This window comes from Polypterus senegalus, chromosome 4 (assembly GCF_016835505.1).
Source record: "Polypterus senegalus isolate Bchr_013 chromosome 4, ASM1683550v1, whole genome shotgun sequence".
In the NCBI taxonomy this organism is placed as follows: Eukaryota; Metazoa; Chordata; class Cladistia; order Polypteriformes; family Polypteridae; genus Polypterus; species Polypterus senegalus.
The window spans coordinates 181143475-181171185 of NC_053157.1; the positions used below are offsets into that span (position 1 = coordinate 181143475).

The window sequence follows — 27711 nt, forward strand, 5'->3', positions numbered from 1 at the left end:
TGCAATGTTTGCTCTGAGGATGTTGATGGAGAAGTTTAGAGAAGGCCAGAAGGAGTTGCATTGCATCTTTGTGGACCTGGAGAAAGCATATGACAGGGTGCCTCGAGAGGAGTTGTGGTATTGTATGAGGAAGTCAGGAGTGGCAGAGAAGTATGTAAGAGTTGTACAGGATATGTACGAGGGAAGCGTGACTGTGGTGAGGTTTTCGGCAGGAGTGACGGATGCACTCAAGGTGGAAGTGGGATTACATCAGAGATCGGTTCTGAGCCCTTTCTCATTTGCAATGGCGATGGACAGGCTGACAGACGAGATTAGACAGGAGTCCCCATGGACAATGATGTTTGCTGATGACATTGTGATCTGTACCGATAGTAGGGAACAGGTTGAGGAGATCCTGGAGAGGTGGAGATATGCTCTAGAGAGGAGAGGAATGAAGGTCAGTAGGAACAAGACAGAATACATGTGTGTAAATGAGAGGGAGGTCAGTGGAATGGTAAGGATGCAGGGAGTAGAGTTGGCGAAGGTAGATAAGTTTAAATACATAGGATCAACAGTACAGAGTAAAGGGGATTATAGAAGAGAGGTGAAAAAGAGTGCAGACAGGGTGGAATGGGTGTAGAAGAGTGTCAGGAGTAATTTGTGAGAGACAGGTATCAGCAAGAGTGAAAGGGAAGGTCTACAGGACGGTAGTGAGACCAGCTATGTTATATGGGTTGGAAATGGTGGCACTGACCAGAAAGCAGGAGACAGAGCTGGAGGTAGCAGAGTTAAAGATGCTAAGATATGCACTGGGTGTGACAAAGATGGATAGGATTAGAAATTAGTACATTAGAGGGTCAGCTCAAGTTGGACGGTTGGGAGACAAAGTCAGAGAGGTGAGATTGCGTTGTTTTGGACATGTCAATGTCAATTTATTTGATAGCACATTTAAAACAACAGGAATGCTGTGGCCAAAGTGCTTTACAATAATACAATAAAAGAAAACATACAAATAACATAAATAACAAATAGAAATAAAATATATGAACATAAAATAAATAATACATAGAAATTATGCTACATAATCACAATGAAGAAACCATCAGTATTATTGAAGGTCACGGAATGCAAGTGAATAGAAAGGAGTCTTTAATCTTGTTTTGAACAGTTCAATTGTAGACAACTCCTTTATGTAATGAGGTAGAGAGTTCCACAGGCGAGGAGCAGCAGCTGAAAGCGCTCTGTTCCCCTTAGTGTTACACTTAGTACGAGGGACAACAAGAGACAACTGGCCAGAAGATCTAAGCACTCTAGATGGCTGGTGTAAAGCACACAATTCAGATAATTAGGCAGGAGCAAGCCCATGTAAAAATTTCAAAACTAGTAAAAAGATTTTAAAATCAATTTAAAAAATGGCGGGCAGCCAGTTTAAAGAAGCTAATATTGGAAAAAGAGTAATACTTTCTTGCCCCAAACAGAAAGCGAGAGGCAGCATTTTGGACCAACTGTAACCTCCGTATCAGGGATTTGCTAGTCCCAGAATACAGCAAGTTGCAGTAATCAAGGCAAGAAAAGATAAAAGCATGAGTAGCTTTCTCAAGATCCCTAGAAGATAAAAATAGACGAAGCTGGAAAAAGCAACTCTTGACTATAGAATTAATCTGTTTCTCAAAAGAGAGGTTACTGTGAAAGATAACACCAATATTGTGGACTTGAGGTTTGCAAAAGACAGAGAAAGAGCTGAGAAATCCAAGACCAATTTGGGCTTTAGCTGATGGACCCACTATAAGCACCTCCGTTTTATTTTGATTCAGGTCAAGAAAATCATTAGCCATCCAGGATCTTAGTTCAGAAAGACAGTTGATTTATTGCAGAGTTGCAGACAGGATTATAAACCTGAGTATCATCAGCATAGCAGTGAAAAGAAATGTTAAATTTCCTAAAAACAGCCTCAATACAGTGAAGGTACAGTGGGATGCAAAAGTTTGGGCAACCTTGTTAATAGTCATTATTTTCCTGTATAAATCGTTGGTTGTTACGATAAAAAATGTCAGTTAAATATATCATATAGGAAACACACACAGTGATATTTGAGAAATGAAATGAAGTTTATTGGATTTACAGAAAGTGTGCAATAATTGTTCAAACAAAATCAGGCAGGTGCATAAATTTGGGCACCGTTGTCATTTTATTGATTCCAAAACTTTTAGAACTAATTATTGGAACTCAAATTGGCTTGGTAAGCTCAGTGACCCCTGACCTACATACACAGGTGAATCCTATAATGAGAAAGAGTATTTAAGGGGGTCAATTGTAAGTTTCCCTCCTCCTTTAATTTTCTCTGAAGAGTAGCAACATGGGGGTCACAAAACAACTCTCAAATGACCTGAAGACAAAGATTGTTCACCATCATGGTTTAGGGGAAGGATACAGAAAGCTGTCCCAGAGATTTAAGCTGTCTGTTTCCACAGTTAGGAACATATTGAGGAAATGGAAGACCACAGGCTCAGTTCAAGTTAAGGCTTGAAGTGGCAGACCAAGAAAGATTTTGGATAGACAGAAGCGACAAATGGTGAGAACAGTCAGAGTCAACCCACAGACCAGCACCAAAGACCTACAACATCATCTTGCAGCAGATGGAGTCACTGTCTATCATTCAACCATTCAGCGCACTTTACACAAGGAGATGCTGTATGCTAGAATGATGCAGAGGAAGCCTTTTCTCCGCCCACAGCACAAACAGAGCCGCTTGAGGTATGCTCAAGCACATTTGGACAAGCCAGCTTCATTTTGGAATAAGGTGCTGTGGACTGATGAAACTAAAATTGAGTTATTTGGGCATAACAAGGGGCTTATGCATGGAGGAAAAAGAACACAGCATTCCAAGAAAAACACCTGCTACCTACAGTAAAATATGGTGGTGGTTCCATCATGCTGTGGGGCTGTGTGGCCAGTGCAGGGACTGGGAATCTTGTCAAAGTTGAGGGACGCATGGATTCCACTCAGTATCAGCAGATTCTGGAGACCAATGTCCAGGAATCAGTGACAAAGCTGAAGCTGCGCCGGGCTGGATCTTTCAACAAGACAACGACCCGAAACACTGCTCAAAATCCACTAAGGCATTCATGCAGAGGAACAAGTACAACATTCTGGAATGGCCATCTCAGTCCCCAGACCTGAATATAATTGAAAATCTGTGGTGTGAGTTAAAGAGAGCTGTCCATGCTCGGAAGCCATCAAACCTGAATGAACTAGAGATGTTTTGTAAAGAGGAATGGTCCAAAATACCTTCAACCACAATCCAGACTCTCATTGGAACCTACAGGAAGCGTTTAGAGGCTGTAATTTCTGCAAAAGACGGATCTACTAAATATTGATTTCATTTCTTTTTTGTGGTGCCCAAATTTATGCACCTGCCTGATTTTGTTTGAACAATTATTGCACACTTTCTGTAAATCCAATAAACTTCATTTCACTTCTCAACTATCACTGTGTGTGTCTCCTATATGATATATTTAACTGACATTTTTTATCGTAACAACCAACGATTTATACAGGAAAATAATGACTATTAACAAGGTTGCCTAAACTTTTGCATCCCACTGTATATAGAGAATAACATCAGACCCAAAATGGATCCCTGAGGAACACCATATAGGAGGAGCAGTAGACGAAAAAGAGGAATTTAAAGTCACTGAAAAGTGTCTACCAGTTAAATATGACCTGAACCAATTAAAAGCAGCCCCTTCAAGCCCAACAAGATGTTCAAGCCGCAACAGCAATATGTCATGGTCAATAGTGTCAAAGGCAGCACAAGGTCAAGGAGGACAAAGACTGCAGCACCACCTGAGTCAGTAATAATAGAGATGTCATTGAATAGTTTTAGGAGGGCCGTCTCAACACCATGAAAATGCCTAAAGCCAGATTGGTAGATCTCAAATAAATTATTGTAGTTAAGGTAATCAACCAATTGATTATAAATAATTCTTTCTAGAATTTTAGACAGAAATGGCAGTTGGGAAATTAGGTGAAAATTGGCTAAAACTCCAGAATGTAATTCTGCCTTTTTTAGACAGGAACGCACTGCAACATGTTTAAAAAATGAGGGCACAGATCCCTCACTAATAGAATCATTGATAATGGCTAGTAAAGATGGACCCAAAACATCAAAGGCTTCCACTACGAGGCGTGGTGGAACAATATCAATAGGGCAGAGAGCTGGTGTAAGGTTGTCAATAGTTCTTTTTAACTGTGAAAGTGAGACAACATCAAAAGATTCCAAGACAATGCCCTGTTTAACAGTAATAAGTTCATAGCCAGTTTGAACAATGCCACAGTGGATAGTATCAATTTTGCTGACAAAGAATGAAAGAAACTGCTCACATGAATGAACAGTGCTATTTAATCCCATCACAGAATGAGGGTGAATGGCCGCATTAATTGAATTAAATAAAACTCTAGGATTCTTAGAGTGACGGGATAATAAATCAGCAAAGAAATCTTGTTTAGTTTTCTTAACTGCAGCCTGGAAGTTGAATAGAGAAGTCCTAAAAATCTGTTTAGAAACAATCAGACCAGGGATAGCATTGTTTCATTTAGCCAGGGAGCAGGTCTTCCCTTATTACAGCATATCCTGAGTGGAGCAATTGAGTCTAAAACTGTTTTACAAGAATTAAATTTTAACACAGAATCAGCGATACCATCGTTTTGGACATGCACATCAAGACTAGAGAATATGGTTTTAAAATCGGATATAATAGAAGAATTTAAAAAGCGACAGCAGCGTGAGGGACAACTAGTAATCGGGACATCAACAGTAATATTCAAATCCATCATTACAGAAAAGTGATCAGTGAAAGAAACACTGCATGAATCAGTATTATTAACTGAAATATCACGTGTAAGAATGAGATCAAGGGTGTGACCGAGAGAGTGAGTTGGCATATCAATATGCTGGATAAAATCAAATGAGTCCAATAGTGATAAAAAGTCATTAACCAAAGGTTTCAATTGACAACAAACGTGAATGTTGAAATCACTTTGTCATGGGAGAGGTTAATATCAGTCAGGGGATCAGAGAATTCAGAAATTAAGATATCATTAATTACAGGAGGACTATAAACCACAGCAAGCAACAAAGGAGGGGAGCTGCACACTTCGCAGTTCGAAGCTACTAAACGGACCCTTTGTAAGGCTCTAACACAAGAACATACTTTTAAAAACTGGCAATGCCCCACCACGACGAGTCAGCTGCGGAGAGTTTAAAAATGAACCTAATGGTTCCAAGTCGGTAAAACATGAAGAGTCACCATTTACAATCCAGGCCTCAGTGATGAAAAAGAAATCCAGATTATTTGAGGTAATAAAGTCTTGCAGAATAAAAGTTTTATTAGACACTGATCTCACGTTCAAGACAGCAGCCTTGATAGAAGTGAAAGAGCTCGTTGCAGGGTGAGCGTGTGAAGATTACCAGCTTTTACTGCCCGAGAGCACACCGAGGAAGAGTGATACCGCCTTGAAATGGAGAAATTAAATCCGGTATCCAGCGCCCATGGACCAAGGATGGAATCCTGTGCAGGAGAAGATGGGTCACAGACGACTCACAGGCATCAGGAATCCAAGCTCTGGGACTTGAGTCGCCATTGTTCAACTGCAATACCAGCTCTTTTTCCATGGCGGTGGCGGGTGTGTTTGCATCTCCGAAAGGCATTCAACTTACTGATACAGGTGAGCATCAGCGTCAAGGTGAAGAAGTCAGAAGATGAATAAAACAAAGGTGGAGGTTCACATAATATCCCATCAAGAGATGAAAATTGAGAGGAAAGCAAGCAAGAAAATTTGTACTTTGTACTTCTTTACTTGTAAACAGTAAAGAATCATGATCGTAGGACAGTGGCTGTTGGGATAAACTAAAACATAAAAACAAAGTTAAAACAAAGATTAGCAAGACGAGCAGACGGTCAGCCACACCAGTCGCCGCCATCTTCATGTGCAGAGGAGAGATGCCGAGTATATTGGGAGAAGGATGCTAAGAATAGAGCTGCCAGGGAAGAGAAAAAGAAGAAGGCCTAAGAGAAGGTTTATGGATGTGGTGAGAGAGGACATGCAAGTGATGGGTGTAACAGAACAAGATGCAGAGGACAGAAAGATATGGAAGAAGATGATCCGCTGTGGCGACCCCTAACGGGAGTAGCCAAAAGAAGAAGATACCTTAAATCTTACTGTCAGTTGCACCACTGTAAATCAGACATAATTTTCTCTCTCACTAAAATATCCGACATCAACTAATGCAACAAACATAACATTAAACCCTTCAGAGATGATGTGTGTACAATTTTTCAAAATATAGTGTCTTTCAAAGACACTTATTAAAATGTGACTACAACCTATATAAAATTAGTATCCTAATCTTATACTTTCTTGATACTGTATATTGCAGAAATATTACTAATAAAACTTTTCAGGGAGCCTATAGTCTAGGCAGGGCTAATTTAAAGCAAGGCATGCCAGCTACAAAGCAAAACTATAAACTTAAGTTTGAGGACAACTTTAATACCAATAACCCTTAGGAAACATGGCAAGGTATACAAGCACTAAATAAATTTAAAAGCAATAACAACAGTTTTTTAAGCAGTAACCCTAATCTAGTAGAGGAACTTAATATGTTCTTCATCCCCTTTGAAAGGGATAATAGCAGTAGTGATATGATCGGGCCTGATTTGACAGCTAATCAACTCCAGCCACTAATATTGGATGTTAACAAGGTCAAATGGGTTCTACGCAGGGTCAATGTAAGACCTGATGGTGTTTCAGGGCACATACTTCAAGTATGCACTGCTTAAAGTTTTCACCGGTATTTTCAACCTCTCCTTGTACATTGATGCTTAGGAAAGCCATACATCATCCATTCTCACCCTTAACCCTGGTGAATGTGTACTGAGCACTTTTCTATATACCCTCTAGAAACATGACTGTCGGCCTACCCACATAACAAACACCATTGTGAAGTTTACAGATGACACAATAGTCATTGTTCTGATTACCAATAACAATGAGACAGCATACAGAGATGAGGGGAAGAACCTTAGAACCTGGTGATTGCCAACAGTCTTATCCTTAACACAACGAACAACACAGATTGTGGCAGACTTCAGGAAAACAAGGAAAGCTGTTCCTAATCCATTAGTTATAAATAATTAACCCGTGGGAATATCTCCAGTTTCAAATTTTTGAGGTGAACATTACAGAGAACTTCTTCTCTTGGGCCACATACATGTCAATTACCACAAAAAAGGTGCAGCACAACCTTTTCTTCCTTAGAAGACTGAAGAAAGCAAAGCTGCCCCAGAACCTTTTTGTGAACTTCTATCAATACATTGACATACTGCATCACAGCATAGTACCCCAGTTTCACAAGAGGAGAACAAACGTTTATGCAAATGGTTATCAGAATTGCCTCAATCATCACTGGCACACAGTTGCCAGCAGATGAGGACATTTACCTGCCCAAGTGTCGAGCTAAGTTTTCCGACATCATTGTTGCCAAGACCCCACACACCCGTCACATCATTTCTTTAAACTGTTCCCTTCTGGGAAACAATACAGGACTGTCTACGCACGCACAGCAAAACTGAAACACACTTCTTTCCCACAATTGTTAAACTCCTAATATTTTATCATGCTAATTAACCTAAGTTAATGTATATGTGCAATATATTTTTAAGATTCTAGAATGTTATGCACTGATTACACTGTAGCTTTCCTTATACTTTTTAGTATTTAAGACTTACTTATATGTTGTTTAAAGAAAACTCAGGGAATGCCAATGTAATTAGTCCTCAGTAATACAGTAACAACACATTCTTTTTTTTAACACGTCTTACAAAAAAAAAATAATGCCAAAACAATACCAGTGTTTCCCAGTACAGCTCACCCTCAGACAGTATAAGGAACAGAATCTCAAAATCAGATTCACATAATAAAAGGACTTCATTCTCAGATAAAATACAGTCATCTTAAATCGATTCCTGAAAAACTGAATATTAAGCATATCTCTGTTGACATATGCTGTAAAAGATCTGTGCAATATTAGGCCTTACTAACAAGAAAATAAATTTCCTGTTACCCTTGGCTAATTATTTAAGCCATGTCCCTGGACAACTGTCTTTACTATTTTATCAACATATCTCCTTGATTAAACTACCTGCCATTTTTGCAGAAGAAACAATGTACTGTATTTTACTATTTAAAATTATAAAATGGAACTCAAAATAATATTCAGTGATACCATTATTAACAACTTCCTGTAATACAATTCAAACTAAGAGCTGATCCTACTCAATAGTTCTAAACCCTTAACCTACATTATTGTATAATCAGTGCCTTGCCTTGCATTAACATTTCCATGTTTATATGTCTTATGTCAATATCTCAGGACTGATGCATGGACCAGCACTATACGCATAAAGAGCAAGAGCTTTACCTATAAACATCAAACATAACAAAGACATTATAACAGGCTGTAGACTTTGTATTATTTTTTTTTGGAAAAATGCTAAACAATCTTTACAAAATTCTGCCTCATGCAGATTACTTTGGCACAATTTTTCCCATTTAAAAAGAGACAAACACAAGTAAATTTTTGCAAGTACAATTCTGACTATCACTTGGCTCAAGACAAGGCTAATTTAATATCCTATGAGAAACACTAAAATTCTGCCAACACTAATGTGCATTCTTAATTCATTTTTTTTTATATCAGCAAGTGTTCTCCTAATCTGAAAAAATAGAATTCCCCCACTTTGAAATATAAAGCACTTTAATGCAGATGTTATCATTGGATGACCCATTTTACATCTTTATATTTGAGGAATGCATTTCCTTGTCAGGAAAATAACTGCATAAAATGATGTGCTTTTAATGCTATATAAAAATGTAATTTAGATACTGATGAAGTCATAATAAATTGCACCTTTTCCAGGAAAAAACCCATACAAGGGGAAAACATACAAAATCCAAGTAGAGAACAACATAGCAAAGAATTCAAACTCATAAAGCTGGATGTATGAAGCAGCTGCCAAAAACACTTCATTAGTTGTGTTGTACCTATTTTAAATTTTACCAGCATTATTATTGAAACTAGCATTGTTGTTTATCTGCATCATTATTTTCATGGCATAACACTGTCAACAATGTGTTCATTGCTTTTATCCATGTGCTGCCATTTTAGGCATTATTTTTCACAAATACTGCTTTAAAGTTAATAAAAATTATGCATATTCCTAGCATGCGGCACGTTGCTTTCATTCTGTTATTATTAAAGATGGCAGTGCCCCCTATCTGATGTCTGCAATCTGAATTAAAGCAAAAGCCATTACAAAAGTACATACATGAACTCTAAATAAATTGTGGATTTTACTTTGGTTTTGACTTTATTTTGAATTTGGTTAGCATCCTGGTTTAGGTTATTCGTTGTTTTTGAATTCAGTGCTACAAACTTTTCCTAAATCCCAACAACTATTTAAGATTATCCCCAAAAAAATATGATCTTTCTTGGTCACCAGAATTACATATGGTTTATATTGAATATTACATACAACGTATTCTAGCAATTTTATTTCACTTTCTTAATTGCTTTAGCACATTTCCTTCAGTATGAAACTGCTATATTAATGCAAAACGTTAAATCCTGTAGGTCAGTATATTACCATCTTTTATTTATAAATTACATTAATTTTACTTTGCTGTGGCATATTTGCCATGAAGAGAAACAAGTATTAAGTTGTCAAGGATTTGTTACACACATTTGCTCAGTGCAGGCTCTGGGAACACAATTGTGAATGTCTGTACATGATATAGTAAAGCCAACACAGCAGACTGATTTAGCTTCTATTTTTTTTTTTAAATATATTGATAAAAAAATGCAGAATTTGTCAATACGACTGTAAAATTTCCACTAGCAAGCAACATTATTCAATGGTGAACATTAGAAAAATGAAAATTTTGTGCATTTATCATTATTATTATATATACTTACCACAACGCTCTTTTTTATACAACTTTACTTACCCCATAACCATTTTCTTACTATACATATTAAATGCAGCAAAACAATATCCTTTTGAAACCATAAGATAATAAACCAGTCCTGATTTCATAATGCTCTTTAATCTACTGGTAAGTTTTGTTTCTTCATTTTCTTGTGAGGAACTAATTTCAAATAATTATCTTATTTCTACAACCTTTGATAACCTGGTGCCACACACACACACAAAAAAACAGCTCCTTTCACCCTCATCTCTCCATGGTACACCCCTAATTTCACATCTATGAAAGCTTCTGGACACCATCATAAGCATTTTTTTTTTTTAGAAATTAGGGCTCATAGTGCACTGTCTTGCTTAACGAATCATGTTAAAAAATATCAAGATGTTTTTAATACTAATAGATCAACTTATTTTTTCAAATATCAATGAGGACAGAAATACATCTGGCACTCTTTTCACAACCATCATCTTCTGCATCATCCATTTGCTACTCTACTTCTGTTTCACTATAAAATGATTTTCGTCATGTCTTTCAAAATAAAATTGACAATATACAGTGGTGTGAAAAACTATTTGCCCCCTTCCTGATTTCTTATTCTTTTGCATGTTTGCCACACAAAATGTTTATGATCATCAAACACATTTAACCATTAGTCAAATATAACACAAGTAAACACAAAATGCAGTTTTTAAATGATGGTTTTTATTATTTAGGGAGAAAAAAAATCCAAACCTACATGGCCCTGTGTGAAAAAGTAATTGCCCCCTTGTTAAAAAATAACCTAACTGTGGTGTATCACACCTGAGTTCAATTTCCGTAGCCACCCCAGGCCTGATTACTGCCACACCTGTTTCAATCAAGAAATCACTTAAATAGGAGCTGCCTGACACAGAGAAGTGGACCAAAAGCACCTCAAAAGCTAGACATCATCCCAAGATCCAAAGAAATTCAGGAACAAATGAGAACAGAAGTAATTGAGATCTATCAGTCAGGTAAAGGTTATAAAGCCATTTCTAAAGCTTTGGGACTCCAGCGAACCACAGTGAGAGCCATTATCCACAAATGGCAAAAACATGGAACAGTGGTGAACCTTCCCAGGAGTGGCCGGCCGACCAAAATTACCCCAAGAGCGCAGAGACGACTCATCAGAGAGGTCACAAAAGACCCCAGGACAACATCTAAAGAACTGCAGGCCTCACTTGCCTCAATTAAGGTCAGTGTTCACGACTCCACCATAAGAAAGAGACTGGGCAAAAATGCCTGCATGGCAGATTTCCAAGACGCAAACCACTGTTAAGCAAAAAGAACATTAGGGCTCGTCTCAATTTTGCTAAGAAACATCTCAATGATTGCCAAGACTTTTGGGAAAATACCTTGTGGACTGATGAGAAGTTGAACTTTTTGGAAGGCAAATGTCCCGTTAAATCTGGCATAAAAGGAACACAGCATTTCAGAAAAAGAACATCATACCAACAGTAAAATATGGTGGTGGTAGTGTGATGGTCTGGGGTTGTTTTGCTGCTGTAGGACCTGGAAGTCTTGCTGTGATAGATGGAACCATGAATTCTACTGTCTACCAAAAAATCCTGAAGGAGAATGTCCGGCCATCTGTTCGTCAACTCAAGCTGAAGCGATCATGGGTGCTGCAACAGGACAATGACCCAAAACACACCAGCAAATCCACCTCTGAATGGCTTTAGAAAAACAAAATGAAGACTTTGGAGTGGCCTAGTCAAAGTCCTGACCTGAATCCAATTGAGATGCTATGGCATGACCTTAAAAAGGCAGTTCATGCTAGAAAACCCTCAAATAAAGCTGAATTACAAAAATTCTGCAAAGATGAGTGGGCCAAAATTCCTCCAGAGCGCTGTAAAAGACTCATTGCAAGTTATCGCAAACGCTTGATTGCAGTTATTGCTGCTAAGAGTGACCCAACCAGTTATTAGGTTCAGGGGGCAATTACTTTTTCACACAGGGCCATGTAGGTTTGGATTTTTTTTCTCCCTAAATAATAAAAACCATCATTTAAAAATGGTATTTTGTGTTTACTTGTGTTATATTTGACTAATGGTTAAATGTGTTTGATAATCAGAAACATTTTGTGCGACTAACATGCAAAAGAATAAGAAATCAGGAATGGGGCAAATAGTTTTTCACACCACTGTATATAAGCAACTTTCATCCTGCCCCCAGTTATATGTGTTCATTGTGTTCTAAAACTAACAGTATATGCCCATTTAAAATTTTAACTGATCCATCTTCTATTTATGAATTTACCATGAAATGCAAAGCCTCCATACACTTTCGTGCTTTAGAAACCAACAGGAGTTCTAAAAACTTCAGTCTCTTTCAGGATCTATTTCTCAGATTATTAGCAGTTCTCTTACCCCTGATGCAGTCTACTAGAAAACTGTAACTGTCACCTCAATTATTTTTTTAAAAAAATCCTTTGACTCTTTTTCTCAATGTTTAGCAATTACAGACTAATTTTTAAACTTTTGTTTTTGTCAAAGGTGTTATAGAAGGTGGTTGCCTCCAGATATGCTCAATAACAACCTACTAGAGCCTTTCCAGTAAGGTTTACACTCTCATCAAATTACATAGACCTGTCTTCTCAGAGTAGTCAATAATCACCATTCTGCTTAATCTAACCTAGTTATTAATCTTAGTGCTGCATTTGCCACAATAGTTTATAATATTCTCCTCTCTCTTCTCTAATCACACCATGAAGTTTGACACATTGCTTTGACATGGTTGAAATTATACAGGGTGGCCCACGAAAAAGTAGCCCATCTTCCTGCCAGAGTGGCGCGCCGAAAGCCGTTTAGACGTAGTGCAAACGTGTGAGTACGAGCTGAGCGACATGTATTCCATTCCACAAAGAATCATTTTCAGCACTTTCTGTAAAGAGTGAGTAAAGATTTTTGCATTTCAAGTTTCTTTCTTTATGGAAGGGCGCCTTTTTTCGCCAGGGAGGCGGGCTACTTTTTCGTGGGCCACCCTGTATATTACTGATGTGCAGCAATTTATTTCTATTGGGAAACACAAATCCTATACTGCTCCACTTTCTCAAAGTGTCCTACAAGGCTCTGTTTTAGGCCTCCTCCTGTTTACCATTTACATTCTACACCTGGACATTATTCATCAGCATGGCTTACAATTTCATTTCTATGCTGACAATATACACATTTACTTCAGTACCAGTCTCATACGTCAGCCTCTGACTTCCTCTTTGGTAACTACTTATATGACGTTAAGTTTTGGATGGCATCAAACTTCCTAATGCTGATTAGCGAAAAGAATTGAGATTATGGTTATTGGATCCAAAAATGCTTATTCAAGGATTAAGGAAAGGGTTACCTACTTCTGACTTAATTTAGATGAAATTACAGTGTCCTCCTCTAGTATAGTTTGTAACCTTGGGAGTGTTACTTTTAATTTGACATTTTCATTTCAATCACCACTTCTTTGAGTATAGCAGCATTCTGTCACTTACGTACCACTGTCCATTTCTGTTGTCCTCTCAGATTTCTAGTCACAGAAATTCTTGTTCATGCTTTTATCACATCTTGTTTAGATTATTACAATAATTCACTGTTTTCAGGTGTGCTTGCCAAATCTCTTAATAAAATGGAATACATACAAAACTCTGCAGCTAGGTTACTCACTAAAACTAAAAATCTACAAAAATGACATCTGCTCTATTTCAGTTCTTATCGCTCCTTGTATAGAATATAAACTACTTCTCCTTACATTAAAATCTCAAAATGGCCTTCCACCTTCTGCTAAAATCCAGAAAGTCAAAATTTTAAATATCTAAAATCAAAGGGAGAAATTTAAACTAGAAAATCAGCAAACAATTGAAAACAACCAAAGATTAAGATGCCAGATATTGCATGCAGTCACTTTAAATAGCCAGAGTGTGATGATGCAACACATCACATAATATCAGTGCTACATGACCGACAAAAGACATAGCATCTGTAAACAATAGGGCTGCAGCATAAACACAAAATGGTGGTGCCTATAACAGACAAAAACATTAGATAATATCAAAACTAAGTCATTGTCTTAATGAAAAAAATAATTAAATGCAAGAAAAGCCGAACAAAAATGAATAAAAATGAACACGCATTACTCATTGAAATAAAAAAAATGGATTATGATTTGTCTAAGAGAGTCTCCTTGAGAGAATTTTGTACATTTTTCAAGAAAATCAACTAAGCATAAGGGCCTCCATCTGAAAGTTTTTTCATATCATTTAGAATCAAGTAGATCACAACCTAAACAAGAGTTCCTGGAATGAAACTCAAGTGTTTGTGAGAAAAAAAAATACCCATCTCCTATAATAATAATAATAAAAAAATCCTTACATTACAACCTCCTCTTTACCGCTACATGATTTTACATGTCGTTGAGTCTTCTAAGCACATTCTCTGTATAAAAAAATCTTGCTGTACACTATAAGCATTTAAAAAAAACATATGGAGAACACTCTTCCCTCCAAGTAAAATCATAAGCCCTCTTGTAAATAAACTGTTATGCCCAATGATACAGAGAAACTCACATAATAAAAGCAATGTTGTAAACATGACTAATCTTAAGCTTGCGATTTCAAAAGCGATATTCAAGGGAAATATTTTTTATGTCCAAAACATATCAATGTTTAAAAGGATCTAAAGTCAAAATAGCTGGTTTAGCTACTCAGTGAATACTAGAATGAAAACATGCAAAAAAAAGTCCATGAGGCTGCACCTTGTGGAATTATTCATTTTTGTTGTTCAAATCATGCATCACCACCTGAAACCTTTAAAAGAGTACAATGACAAAAGTTGTTTCCAATGAATGACAAAATTTGCTTTGTGTAATGGCAGGATTCAAAATGTTAAAAGGTATTGTTGTACTTCACATCATTGTCACTGAAGGCTGAGCAGCAATGCATTTTATGGTATTTAACAAGTGGAGAGATGTAAAAAAGTAAAGAAAAACTCATTTTGTAGTAAAGTAGAAATTTGATTCCAGAAATATAGATTAACCAATGCCATACTTACCAGCTGTAAGAAATGTGTAGCCCTTAGATGGAATAAACATGTTACGGGGATATATAACCACCGTTTCAGATTTTCTGCCTAAAGATATTAAATAAAGAAAAATAACAACATATATTAACATTGGCAGTATTATTTAGTATCTATTACTTTAGAAAAATATTTTAAACTTTAGCATTAGATAGATTCCATACAGTAAGTCAGTAATTTTATAGTCATTTAAAGCCATATGCATAAGTTTCCTTAGGCAGATTTTCAGATGTAAGTAGATATGTCACTATCACTCTGAAACACAGCTTAAAGAAACTGCTTGTACAAAAAGCCAGTGGAGCACGGCCCCAGGAGATGATGTTCAAAATATGTAATGCGCTTCCTACAGTATAAATAATGTACCTATATTTCACAACAGAGTCTTGTTGTGAAATATGTATAAATTTGTTTTTTTTTTTTTTTTCCTTCAATTATTTGCCAGCATTGCTATTAAGCAAATAACTGGCCAGAGTCCTGTGCTGTGTGTACAGTCCATGTTATTGAAGCTTGTCCTTTTTCACTTTGAAGCCAGATCCAAATGTGAGGTGCTGCTGTTTCAATTTAGGCAGTTCTTAGACAATATTTGTTTTCTGGAAATCTGTGGTTGTGAAGTTTAGTGAATATATATTGCTGTACTTTGTCAGACGATAATGTCAGAGTGTATCATAATGATCTGATGTCAGTCAACACGGATTGGGATCTACCATTAGATTGTTTGACTTTTCTAATTCTAACTTTTCTTGCAAGAATTTCTAGTTATTAGCAAAAGAGGGAGAGATATTATTAAGTATGTTAATGTTAACATTAGAGAATTATTCACACCTAAAGGAAATGTCTGTGGTTTTCCCACCAGACTTTTGTTGCCAAAAACAGCACTGGACAATACACATTCAGACTCTGTTCCACTTCGTAAAAAGAATCTGATCCTAAAAACCTCTGTGTAAGGAGAATTTTCATAACTGGACACAATTATCATTAATTTAAATCTGATTTTAAGCATTCTCTATTCCAAGAAAATGACAGTCATTGTTGCACAAATAATGTAATACAAGACAACTGACAAAACAAGTTTAAAAATAACATTAGTAATCAAAACAAATCCTAACAATACATTTCCCCTTCATTAAACACTGTCCAGTAATGGTATTTACCTATGATTTATCACTTAAGGTTTCGCTTTCCAAGAAATTACCTTCTGAAATATTTTTCGCATTTCTAGTATTTCAATTTTTTGAGCTTGAATGCTCAAAATAATGAAGTAGGGTCTGGAGGCTGATATCTACAGCCAGACTCTATTGAGATTATGCAACATGACAAAGTAACATACAAGGCAAGCTAACTGAACCATAGCATGCAAACGCAACATCATTGGTGAGAATGACTAAAACTGTAATTGCACTTCATTAACATCGAGTTCAATTACCTCATTCAGGCCGCTGTGCAAGCAGCAGCCTTTTTACAGAAGCTCTGTATTTCTCACCACTTTTTTTTTTTTGTTGTTTCTGAACTTATTTACTAGTCTTATTTAAGATTAGAATTTATCTGATTTCTTGCTTGTCACAGATAGCAGCTACTAGAAATCAGTAACGGAAATTAAATTTACAGACAAATAGCAATGTACACAAACTATGAAGCCAGCTTTTCTTGACTGCACTTCAAGCATTCTGTGAACTTGGAAAAGTTGTGAAGACGACCCCTAAGGCTGCCTTATTAAAATTCGGGTTGCTGGAATTCATCCATCCTTATTTAACATTTATATTCCTCCCTTTGCAAATTAGGACTCTGTCACAAACACTTTAATGAGGACTTCAGCCATGTGACTTTGGAAGGGGCTATGACAAATTTTTTATCGGTTTGTGACATGTTCCACGCAAGGAGATATCAAGCTAGACCTGCTGTATTCAAATTTGAGATACCTTTAAATGCAAACTACTTAGGAAAGTCTGATTCATCTTACTTCCAGCTACATGCGTATTAGTACTGAGGTATTCAGTCACTGCATCACTATATTATACATTAACTTTTGTGTTGACACACAGGTACCCTTAAAGACAGTGAATTATTTTCCAAACAACAAATTCTGGATTACTGAGTAGCTAAAACAAGAGCATTTAAATCTGGTGACAAAGAGGCTCTGAAGGATGTACAGTGATGCACTAAATTTAAAGCTGAGTGAAGGAAGGGTTGCCTTCTAAGCTAAAATAGAAAAACTCAACTCAAAATAACTTGAAGGATGTCTGGAATGGACTGGGTATATCTAATAGACTCAAGCAATCCAGGGCTAATGAGCTAGAAGGGGATGTGGACAAAGCTAATGCCCTGAACAAATGTTTTAATAGACTTTTCCCTCTCACTGCCACCTTCTTCTAATGACCAGTCCCCCACATCATCCCAATGAGATCAACAACTCCTACCACATTAACTGGAATGGCCAGTGATAACTCTGTAGCAGGGCTACATAAGGGAGTTTATTTGTATGCAAGTATGTCCTGTTGAGTGATTGTTAAAAGTGAACGACAACACTGGTTGCACCGACTCCTGTTTGTAAATTGGTATTGGTGCCTTTAAACAGCTTTCAACAGATGTGGAGAGGCTTGTGGGATTAGTAGTTTGTCGTTTGTATGCACTGTACCAAAAAAAAAACTGGAAGAGAAGGATGAGGCAGGACTTTCTGATTGTGCCATTTTCCAAGCAACTTCATCATCAGCAGCTCCTTTCCTTAACTGATCACTCAGAGGAGAAGGATGGTGCTCATCCACTGGATTTAAGGGCAGCATTGGGTATCTTTTCCTCCCAATCCAGTCCACATTTCTAGAACCACTTCCAACATCCACAGTATGGGCGTTTTTCAGGACTATTAATATCGTCGGGGTTTTTTTTGGGTTTGTTTGTGGCATTTCTTTAGTACTTTTGTCATTATTTTGCTTTACCGTGTTTGTAAGTAATTATCCTAGTAAATAAGGAATATTTATATATTTGTGTGCTGGATGTGTTTAGTCTATATGGGCATTAATTTAAACAGCTTCTGTAAAAATCCAAATTTCTCCTGGGGGACAAAGTTGTCTCTGTCTATCCATTCTTCCAGCAGGCTGTATCAAGGTGTAACAATATTCATTGTGATGATGATGAGGTGTTATGTCAGTGGTGCATATATGAAAATTTCTCTACAATTGGTCTTTCTAAGCATGATAATTCAACTTCATTGTGGTTCATAAAACACAAAAAGTCTTTAATGACTTTCCTTGTATACCTGAGTTCTCATAAAGCAGTGATTATGAAATTAAGAATTCCCAAGTAAACAAATTCTAGAAACATGTTAAACATGCCCACTAGAGGGGGAAATATCATCAAAAACCCAGCTAGTTACACAAAGGGCAACATACTATCCATATAAAAAAAAAGATTTATATTTAAAAGTTCTGTAGAATAAAAAAAAGAAGCTCTGGAGAATACATAGGTACAGAAGGCAATGTCTTCAAAAAAGACAATTACAAAAGCAAACAAAATCCCAACATAAAATCTAAAAAGTAGTTATAAAACAGGGCAGCCTTCAAACATACCTGGAAAAATCACTTAAAAGAACAATAACAATATCAGAAACTTGCCACACCACAGGTGCAATCAGAATGAACCACAACAAACCTTGAACACTCCCTGCCTTGATGAGGCTGAGGGCAGTCCCTTGACGGTGATGGGAAAGAAACCCTACATCTTGGGGGACCATTCACCAAACACATGGAACATATAGGATTATACACACATGCATAAAAACTAAATGATCAACAAGTAATCAAAAATAAACAAAACAGACATCAAAATGCCATTTGAACCCTAGCCAGGGGAGGAACCCTGGCTAAAACAGCAGCTATTTGTAACTTAGGGGGAACGCTGTACATGTTAAAAGAGTAATGATTTTAAATATTATTGTCATTTCAGTGAGATGAGCTGGAGTAAAAAGTTGCATTTGTGCCATATGCAACAATAACTTAACAAGAATGTAAATATTATTTGCAATAACTTAACAAGAATGTAAATATTATTTGTAACAGTTTTCTAATGAACATTAACACACTTTGGTTAAAAAAAAAAACAAAAAAAAACTGCTTTATTACAAAATTTCTAAATTCAAGCAAAAGATTTTCTTAATTACTGTGATGTTTTTAATGTGGGTGTTAGCTAGCATAGTTCCCCAGTTAAAAGTTCAATAGCAGAGCAAAGTGCAAATTTCTGGCTAACGTTTGGTAATCAGCTATTTGATTGCACAGAATGATTACAAAGATACTCGGTTAAATCTTTTTTTTCTATGCAAACTGAAGTCTTTAAATCAATTCATTGCACATTAGTGTGGATTTGAACATGAATGTGCCTTTTACCAGTATTACATCTGAGGTGACTAGAATAGGTTCAAACAGCTGCAAACCTTTAAACTTAATTAAGGGAGGAGAAACAGGAATAACTATACCAACGTAACCAGAGAAAATCCACACAACTGCAAGGAGGAAATGGAAACTCCAGACATACAGTATAGACAGTGGTCAGGCCAGAATTCAAACTAATGTCCCAAGAACTGTCAGGCAGCAGAACTAACCATTGTGCCATTCTAGCTTGGAACAGCAATAATTTTAAGTGTGTTCCTTGAACTAATTTTAAAATGTATCATAATTATTTGAATAGGAAAATCCTGATGAAATGATGCTGAAGAGCAACAGTCAATTATTCAAGATTAATATGTCTATGTAACGGTGTTTGCCTGGTTAATTCTGTTAGTGGATCCCTTTCTTCTCTGGGCCATGAAGAAATACATACATTAAAACAATTTGTTGCTTAGAAAACTTGCACTTCATGGTATCCTAGGGAAAAAGCAGAAATCAACAAAAGCATCAGTTGCATGCTTGCTTTGTTTAACCTCCTTAGCGTTAGACCTGAGCGTTACTCAGGTTGCAGAAACCGTGCTAAAAGCATTAGTCCCGAGTATTACTTGGGCAACTGTACAGATGCGTCTTGCTTAAGAACCCAGAATCAGTTGGGCTGTAAAAGTGCTGTCAGTGCTGCCATTCTTTGGAAAAATTATGTCTGAGTGTAGGTTTATGTAATTATGAAATATCTGCACTTTACCAACAATGAAGACTTTGATGAAAGCACCCATTCAGCACACAAAATTAAGAATATTTGGGAGATAAACCAGGAAACTGTAATAAAATTTTGGAGCGTTTACATTCCGGACCGTAATGTCAGCATCAATAAAAATCTCATAGCTTATAAAGGAAGACTGTCATGGATACAGTACATTGCATCAAAAAAGAACAACATTTGGCATAAAGCTTTACAAGCTTTGTGAATCTAAAATGGGATACATTTGGAATTTGGTTCTGCACACAAGGAAAGGGACAATGTTGGATTCGAAATACAATCAATACGGTGTCGATACGTCATCAGTGCCGACTTTGATAGATGCTTGGCTGGATCAAGGTTACTGTGTAACCATGGACAATTTTTATACTTCGCCAGGGCTATTTGACATCTGGCTGTAAAGAAAGATTGACGCATATGGAACACTGCATACTACCCGTCGTGTCATGCCTGAAGACTTTGGCACAGCTAAATTACACCTAGTAGCTTGGCAAAAGGGTAAAGTGCATCTGCTAAAATGTAAAGACAAGAAAGATGTTTACCTTCCTAACACTGTACATAATGCAGCTACAGTGACTGTATAGGCAAAAGGCAACAAGCAGGTTACAAAGCTTTTTACTGTGGTTGACTATAATAGCACGATGGGCGGCATAGATCGTGCAGATCAAGAATTGACTTTCTATCCTGTTATGCGGAGGTAACAAAAGAAATACTACAAAAAGATATTTCATCATCTAGTAGAACAGTGCATTTAAAATGCATTTATGTTATACAAACAAAAAGCAGTGAAACTGTATCCCTGTACATCCCTGCTTGTAGAACAAATCATGGCCGCATATCCACCGTCCAAACTACCACTAAAGAGTCGAAGTCAACACACCACATCACAGATCAATCCAGAGCGTCTACATTTCACTTATCATATTGTGCGATTTTTTTCTTTGAGACCGTCCCCAACAGGGCAACATGCTGAAACACGATTGACACATCTGTCAAGGGCTGCTTGTCAGTCACCAAGGCAACCACAGGTTTACAGTACCCCACAGGTTCACAGAGCCACAGAGGCAACAACAAGATCACCACCTCCTCACACAACAAGTCTGTCACTCGATGGGTGATGCGGAGAACACTATAACTTGGCCACTGACCTGGCCCCAACCCTACACATTAGCTGAGTCTGTGTGTAGTAGAGTGGTAGCTCCTGCTGCAATAAATAACCTTGCTGATCATGTTTCAAGTTGAAAAAAGCTGATTTTCCAGTCGTCTTTTGGTACAAGGCAGAAACTAATGCGTGACAATATCTCTAGAACAAGGGGGTAGAGTGGGGCAACAGAATCCAACTCATACCTGTGCAGTGTGCTGTCTAAAAACTGATACATTCGGAAAGATAATCTGAAAAGGAACATGCTATTATTGTCACGAGTGTGACATTGGATTGTATCTTTCACTGTGCTTTAAGATTTACCACAAAATGGACTTATTTTGAGATTACTGTTTTGGCATCATTAATAATATTATTATTACTACTGTTATTTTTGTAATTACTGTTCATTTCATATTTTTATTCATCATTATTATTATTTGTATTATTATACTTTTGGAATTCAATACAAATGTAGTTTTTCTTGCCAAAAAAAGGCAACTTTTTACATGTTTTTGGGAATAAATCAGTATGCAAAGAATCAACTTTGCATATGTAATAACTGAAATATACTACTTTGTGTGTGTATATATATATATATATATATATATATATATATATATATATATATATATATATATATATATATATATATAAAATTTTTAATCTTTTACACCATTCATTAAAAATATTACTGTGGAAGGATAAACATGAGATGGACAAAGCAAAAGTACAAAAGAGAAAACTATGATTAAGGAGTTTAAATGTGAGATGAATGGATAATCAAAGGTTTGAAAATAAACGAAGTACAGTCTGAAGAACAGAATGTTACAGCTAGAGATGCAGGAACTGTGTCATAAAAGATTAAACATGCATCATGTTAAATGAACTAAAAATAAAAAAATTCTCAAAATAGTAGTAGACAGTAGGAAATTGGAGGTCTTATCATTAAAAATGAAAAATTCATGTGATGATGAGTACAGCAGAAATAGCACAAGGCTATTTTAAGTACACATTGATCATATGATCAATTACCTGACCCGGCATGTTCACCATGTTTGCAGTTGTCTTTTATAGTAAATGAGTAGTACCAGGGCCTATGCACTTGCTAATTAAATTATATATTAACATGTTTAAATATTTGAAATGGAAAATGGATATACTATTCTGTAATACACCATAGATCTAAAAAACTGGACCTTACAGGAAAAATTTATTTAGTAGATAAGGATATAAGTATGACAAAACATAACACTATGCCCACCTTTATTATGTATTCTTTTTAAAGTTAATCATCATTTACAGGTAGTAAAATATATTTACATAAAACTGGGAAATGTACATTCAAAGACATTAGAGAAATTATTCGGGGAATCTGCTTCTTCAAAAAAATAAACCACTTTTTACATATATGCAAAAAGCAAATATTGCTAAAGAGCACTCCATCCTTTAAGTAACCATAGGGGGAAAATAAAAACTCACAGCATAAAATGACAAAGTTCATATATAGCAAATTCTGTTCCCATTTTTGTTGTGATTATTATAAGATTGACACATTTCAGCCATCTGTCTTATTAAGGAAGTAAGGTTGTCAAAAGTATCGAAATATCAGTAAGTATTGGTTTGTACATTTTAAAAGTACTTAAGTACTCATTTTTCATGGAATCGTTTCTACTGCCTACATTATTAGAGCTGGCTTTCTTTCCTCTCTTTCTGGCCACACCACTTCTGAGTAGCAGCGAGCGGAAGCACAGAGCAGCGGCATCTCCCACAGGCACACAGCCCTTCGCAAAAACCCGAGTAAGTTTAACTGAAGTAAAGCCGGCAGCTGACCAGGAGAAATAACCGGCAGTGAGAAATCTAAGTCGATCACTCAGCAGGTGGTGGAAACTTAAAGCTGATGGTCTCTTAGTGATTCAGCTGAACGTGGAAAGAGCTGAAGCACTGAAGTTACTACAAAAATGAAGATGATATCAACACTAAATGTGAGTTCTATCTGCTCTCTGTCCGTTGAGGGCACATTTATATGTTGTGTGTCCTGCAGCATGTACAGTTCAGGTTTCTTGGCCGACAGTGCAGACAGCTTCACCTGCCAAAAGTGTTTAGTTAATTTAGAGTTGATCAGGAAAATACGCGAATTGGAGGACCACGTTAGGAACCTGATAGCAATTAGGCAAAGCAAAAATTGGATCGACTCGGTTTGTTTAGACAATTCGGCTACTTCTGATTAGGCTTCAGTCTCTCCAGGTCCCACTGTAGTCAGTGCGCGGCCGAAGTCAGCAGCAACAATTCAGCCACAGGGCGAGTGGGTAACAGTAAGATGGGGGTCTAAGAAGCCAAAATTTAGTCCCTCAGCACCCAAGTCACCAATTCGGACCCAGAACAGATTCTCAGCACTCCATAGCGCACCTGTGGAAACTGAGAATAAGAAAGTGCTCATAATTGGTAATTCCATAGTGCGGAATGTTAGAATTCCAAACTATGTTAAACCAGCAGTTAATGCTAAATGCCTCACAGGGGCCAAGATTTCTGACATAGAGGCTGCATTGGACCGTGTCGCCGACGATGAAGTATCTACCTTATTGCTGCATGTCGGCACTAATGATATTTATTTACAGCAATCTGAGGTATTAAAGAGGAACTTCATCTCTCTATGAACCAAAGCTAAAAGAAAATGTCAGAATTTAGTTGTATCTGGCCCCTTACCAAGATTATATAGAGGGGATGTGATTTATAGCAGATTGCATTCCCTTCACTGCTGGCTAGAAACCTGGTGTGCAAATAAAAGCATAGCGTTTGTGAACAATTGGGATGATTTTTCAAAAGAGATGGTCCTAACTGGAGGGATCAAAATATGGCAGCAAAACTGCCTGGTTTACTGATTAGAGCACTATCAAGGCCACAGTCATGTGATCTTAAATCACAGGCTGTTGTTTATCCCACCTGTTATTTTCCTGAAGCTGTTACCCATAATCCCTGTTGTGGGGCATCCAGTTAATTTAGACTTGATGCAAACTTTAAATTACCTGATAACCAAAAAATAAGGTGTAAAATTAGACCAGAGGGATAAAAACCAGACCCTCCACCAGGGGCATCTGTAATAGAAATTTACCTCAAATTAAAACAAAAAATATATCACCAGTTCAGAAAGAACCATGCAGTTTTAAATGCTGTTTATTGAACATTCACTCTCTTGGCACTAAAGCTGTTTTGGTAAATTATATATTAAGTACAAAATCTAATCTGTGTCTTCCCTACTGAAACCTGGCTTAGTAAATGTGACACTGTTCCCCTAGCTGAGGTGTCACCAGATGGATACTCGTTCCTTCATAAGTCTAGAGATTCTGGTCAAGGAGGCGGCCTTGGAATAATTTATTGTAACAGAATGCAAATCACTCTAAAATTTAGGCAACTTTACATCCTTTGAGGCATTCATTTTAAATATTAAAACAGATTCCAACACAATTATAGTGCTAGTCTACAGACCACCAGGGCCATATTCATTGTTCATGACTGAATTTAGCAACCTTTTATCTGATTTGGCTATAAATTATGATCACGTAGTACTGATGGGGGATTTTAATGTACACATTGATGTGGAAACTGACACTTTTAGCAAATGTTTTACTTATTTGTTAAATTCAGTAGGATTTTGTCAGATTGTCAAAGGTCCAACTCATAATCATAACCACACATTAGATTTAATTATAACTTACAAAGTTGAAATTCAAAATTTAAATATTACTCCATTAAATGAAGTTATTTCCGATCACTACTTAATTAAATTTGATTTAATCCTGCCCTTGCCAGCGCACTCACAGATTAAAACAAAGACAGTGCGACATCTAGATTGTAATTCTGTTTCAAAATTTATAGATATTTTGAGTAAGTCGAGTGTAATTGTGGAAAACCATTTAGATCAGTTAACATCAAATGTAAACGTGGAAAACAATTTAGATCAGCTAACATCACATTATAATGTGACCTTGAGAGATGCTCTGGACACAGTGGCTCCCCTTAAAACAAAAGTGATCAAAGCACATAGAAACTCTCCCTGGTTTAATGAAAACACTCAAGCTCTTAAATTAGAGTGTCGAAAACTGGAGCACAGATGGAGAACAACAAAGCTACATGTCTTTCAAATTGCATGGACAGAAAAGCTCTCTTTAAAGCTCGCTCAGAATACTATTCTACATTAATAGATAGCAATAATAAAAATCCTCGGGTACTGTTTAGAACAGTGGCTAAATTAACAAATGGAAATTCAGATCAACAGTGCAAAATACCAACAGATATTAGCAGTACAGACTTTATGAACTTCTTCAATGAGAAAATTAAAAATAAGATCCCAGATCTCAGCATCACAGTACAAACCAAATACTACTAGCTTAGCAGACCCTGTCTCACATTGCATTCAGCACTTTAGTAATTTTAATCCTGTAACTGAGCAGGAAGTCTTAACTTTAATTTCTAAAATGAAGCCCACTACTTGTTCCCTAGATCCAGTGCCAACAAAACTAGTAAAATGTTCAATGGATGTTTTTGCAGCGCCTATTCTAAACATTATCAGTAGTTCATTACTGCATGGCACAGTACCTGATGCACTGAAAGTGTCCGTCATTAAACCATTACTTAAAAAGTCAGACCTAGACCCACACATACTAAATAATTATAGGCCTATTTCAAATTTAAACTTTCTCTTTAAAATACTAGAAAAAGTAGTCGCCAATCAGCTTCAGTCACACCTTACGCATTACAATTTATTTGAGAAATTCTAGTCTGGTTTCCGCACTGGTCATAGTACAGAAATGGCACTAACACGGGTTGTAAATGACATTCTGATATCCTCTGATGAAGGAAACTCCACTGTAATTATGTTGTTAGACTTAAGTGCAGCATTTGACACCATTGACCATTCTATTTTACTTTACAGGCTAGAAAATGATGTTGGACTTACAAGTACTGTGCTCGCTTGGTTTAGTTCTTATTTATCAAATCAATTCCAATATGTACAGAAATGTGCTGACAGTACCCCATCATTATACACAGAAGTGAGATATGGTGTCCCACAGGGCTCAATACTGGGACCTTTACTATTCTCAATGTACATGCTTCCACTGGGATCTATCATTAGGAAACAATGTTAATTTTAACTCGTATGCAGATGACACCAATTTATACCTTTCATTTAGATCAAATGAAGTTTGTTGGAGGGAATGACGCTGATCATAACAATATTTTGTCATCATTTTACTGAATCAGCTTGCAATCTAGGAGTTATCTTTGACTCTAGCATGTCATTTAAAGAGCATATTACAAAGTTGTCCAAATCATGTTTCTCCATCTTAAAAATGTTGGGAAATTAAGGAGCTTTCTAAATAAACAAGATTCTGAGAAATTAATTCATGCAGTTATTTCTTGTAGGATTGACTACTGCAATGTGGTGTTCACTGGATGTTCAAACTGTTCTTTATACAGCCTCCAGTTAATCCAAAATGCTGCTGCAAGAATTATTACAAGAACAAGAAAATACGAACACATAACTCCAGTTCTTAAATCCTTACACTGGTTCCCGGTTAAGTTTAGGGAAGATTTAAAAATCCTCCTTTTAACACTAAAATTACCAGAGCCTACGGAAAAAACTTAGATCTGGCTAAAGAAAAAAAAAAAAAATTCTCCCAAGCGGGGAATCGAACTCTGGCCTCTGAGGCATGGCAAGTGTGCTGCACTCTGAGTCAGCGAATCTTACCACTACACCATGGAAGCTGTTGTATCATTCTTGAACCTTTTGTGAAAGTGTTTATTTGATCTTTGGACTTCAGGCTTCACACATTTTATAGTTTATGCCAACATTTTGTAACATTTATTATTAAAATATGAAAACGTTTCTGTTTTTACAATGTGTTTACACAGATTACTGTAGAAACGGAACAAACATGAAATGCATGTGTTCCAAATAACAATCTATTATTTCCACTCTAAAACTCCACTTCACTCCCAGATAATCAATCAAGCCATGAGCTGGGAGAAGTTTGTGCATGTTCTAAGTCGGTGGGGGGATGGAATAGCCGGCTGCTTGCAGCTTGTCTTTATCAGCACATTTAGATGACAAAAGAAGCTGACGGAGAGGTGCAAACGGTTTTAAGGTGGGCTGGATCTACTAGTTTATTCGTAGACTCTGGTAATTCTAGTGTTAACATATAAAGCATTAAATGGCCAAGGTTTGGCTTACTTGTCTGAACTTATCATGACTTACAAACCAGAGCGCACATTAAGATCTCAAGATGCTGGTCTGCTTATGATTCCAAAAATGAATAAAATAATAGTGGGAGGTTG

General features: G+C 36.7%; 1 protein-coding gene across 1 annotated transcript in view; it reads right to left on the reverse strand.

Annotated features, from left to right (window-relative positions):
- poln (polymerase (DNA directed) nu) overlaps window positions 1-27711 on the reverse strand; it is a 323190-nt gene that overhangs the window by 238023 nt on the left and 57456 nt on the right. Inside the window, exon 5 of the mRNA XM_039751721.1 lies at window positions 15078-15155. Within this exon, the coding sequence (XP_039607655.1) occupies window positions 15078-15155 (78 nt within the window). The remainder of the gene's footprint in view (window positions 1-15077; window positions 15156-27711) is intronic.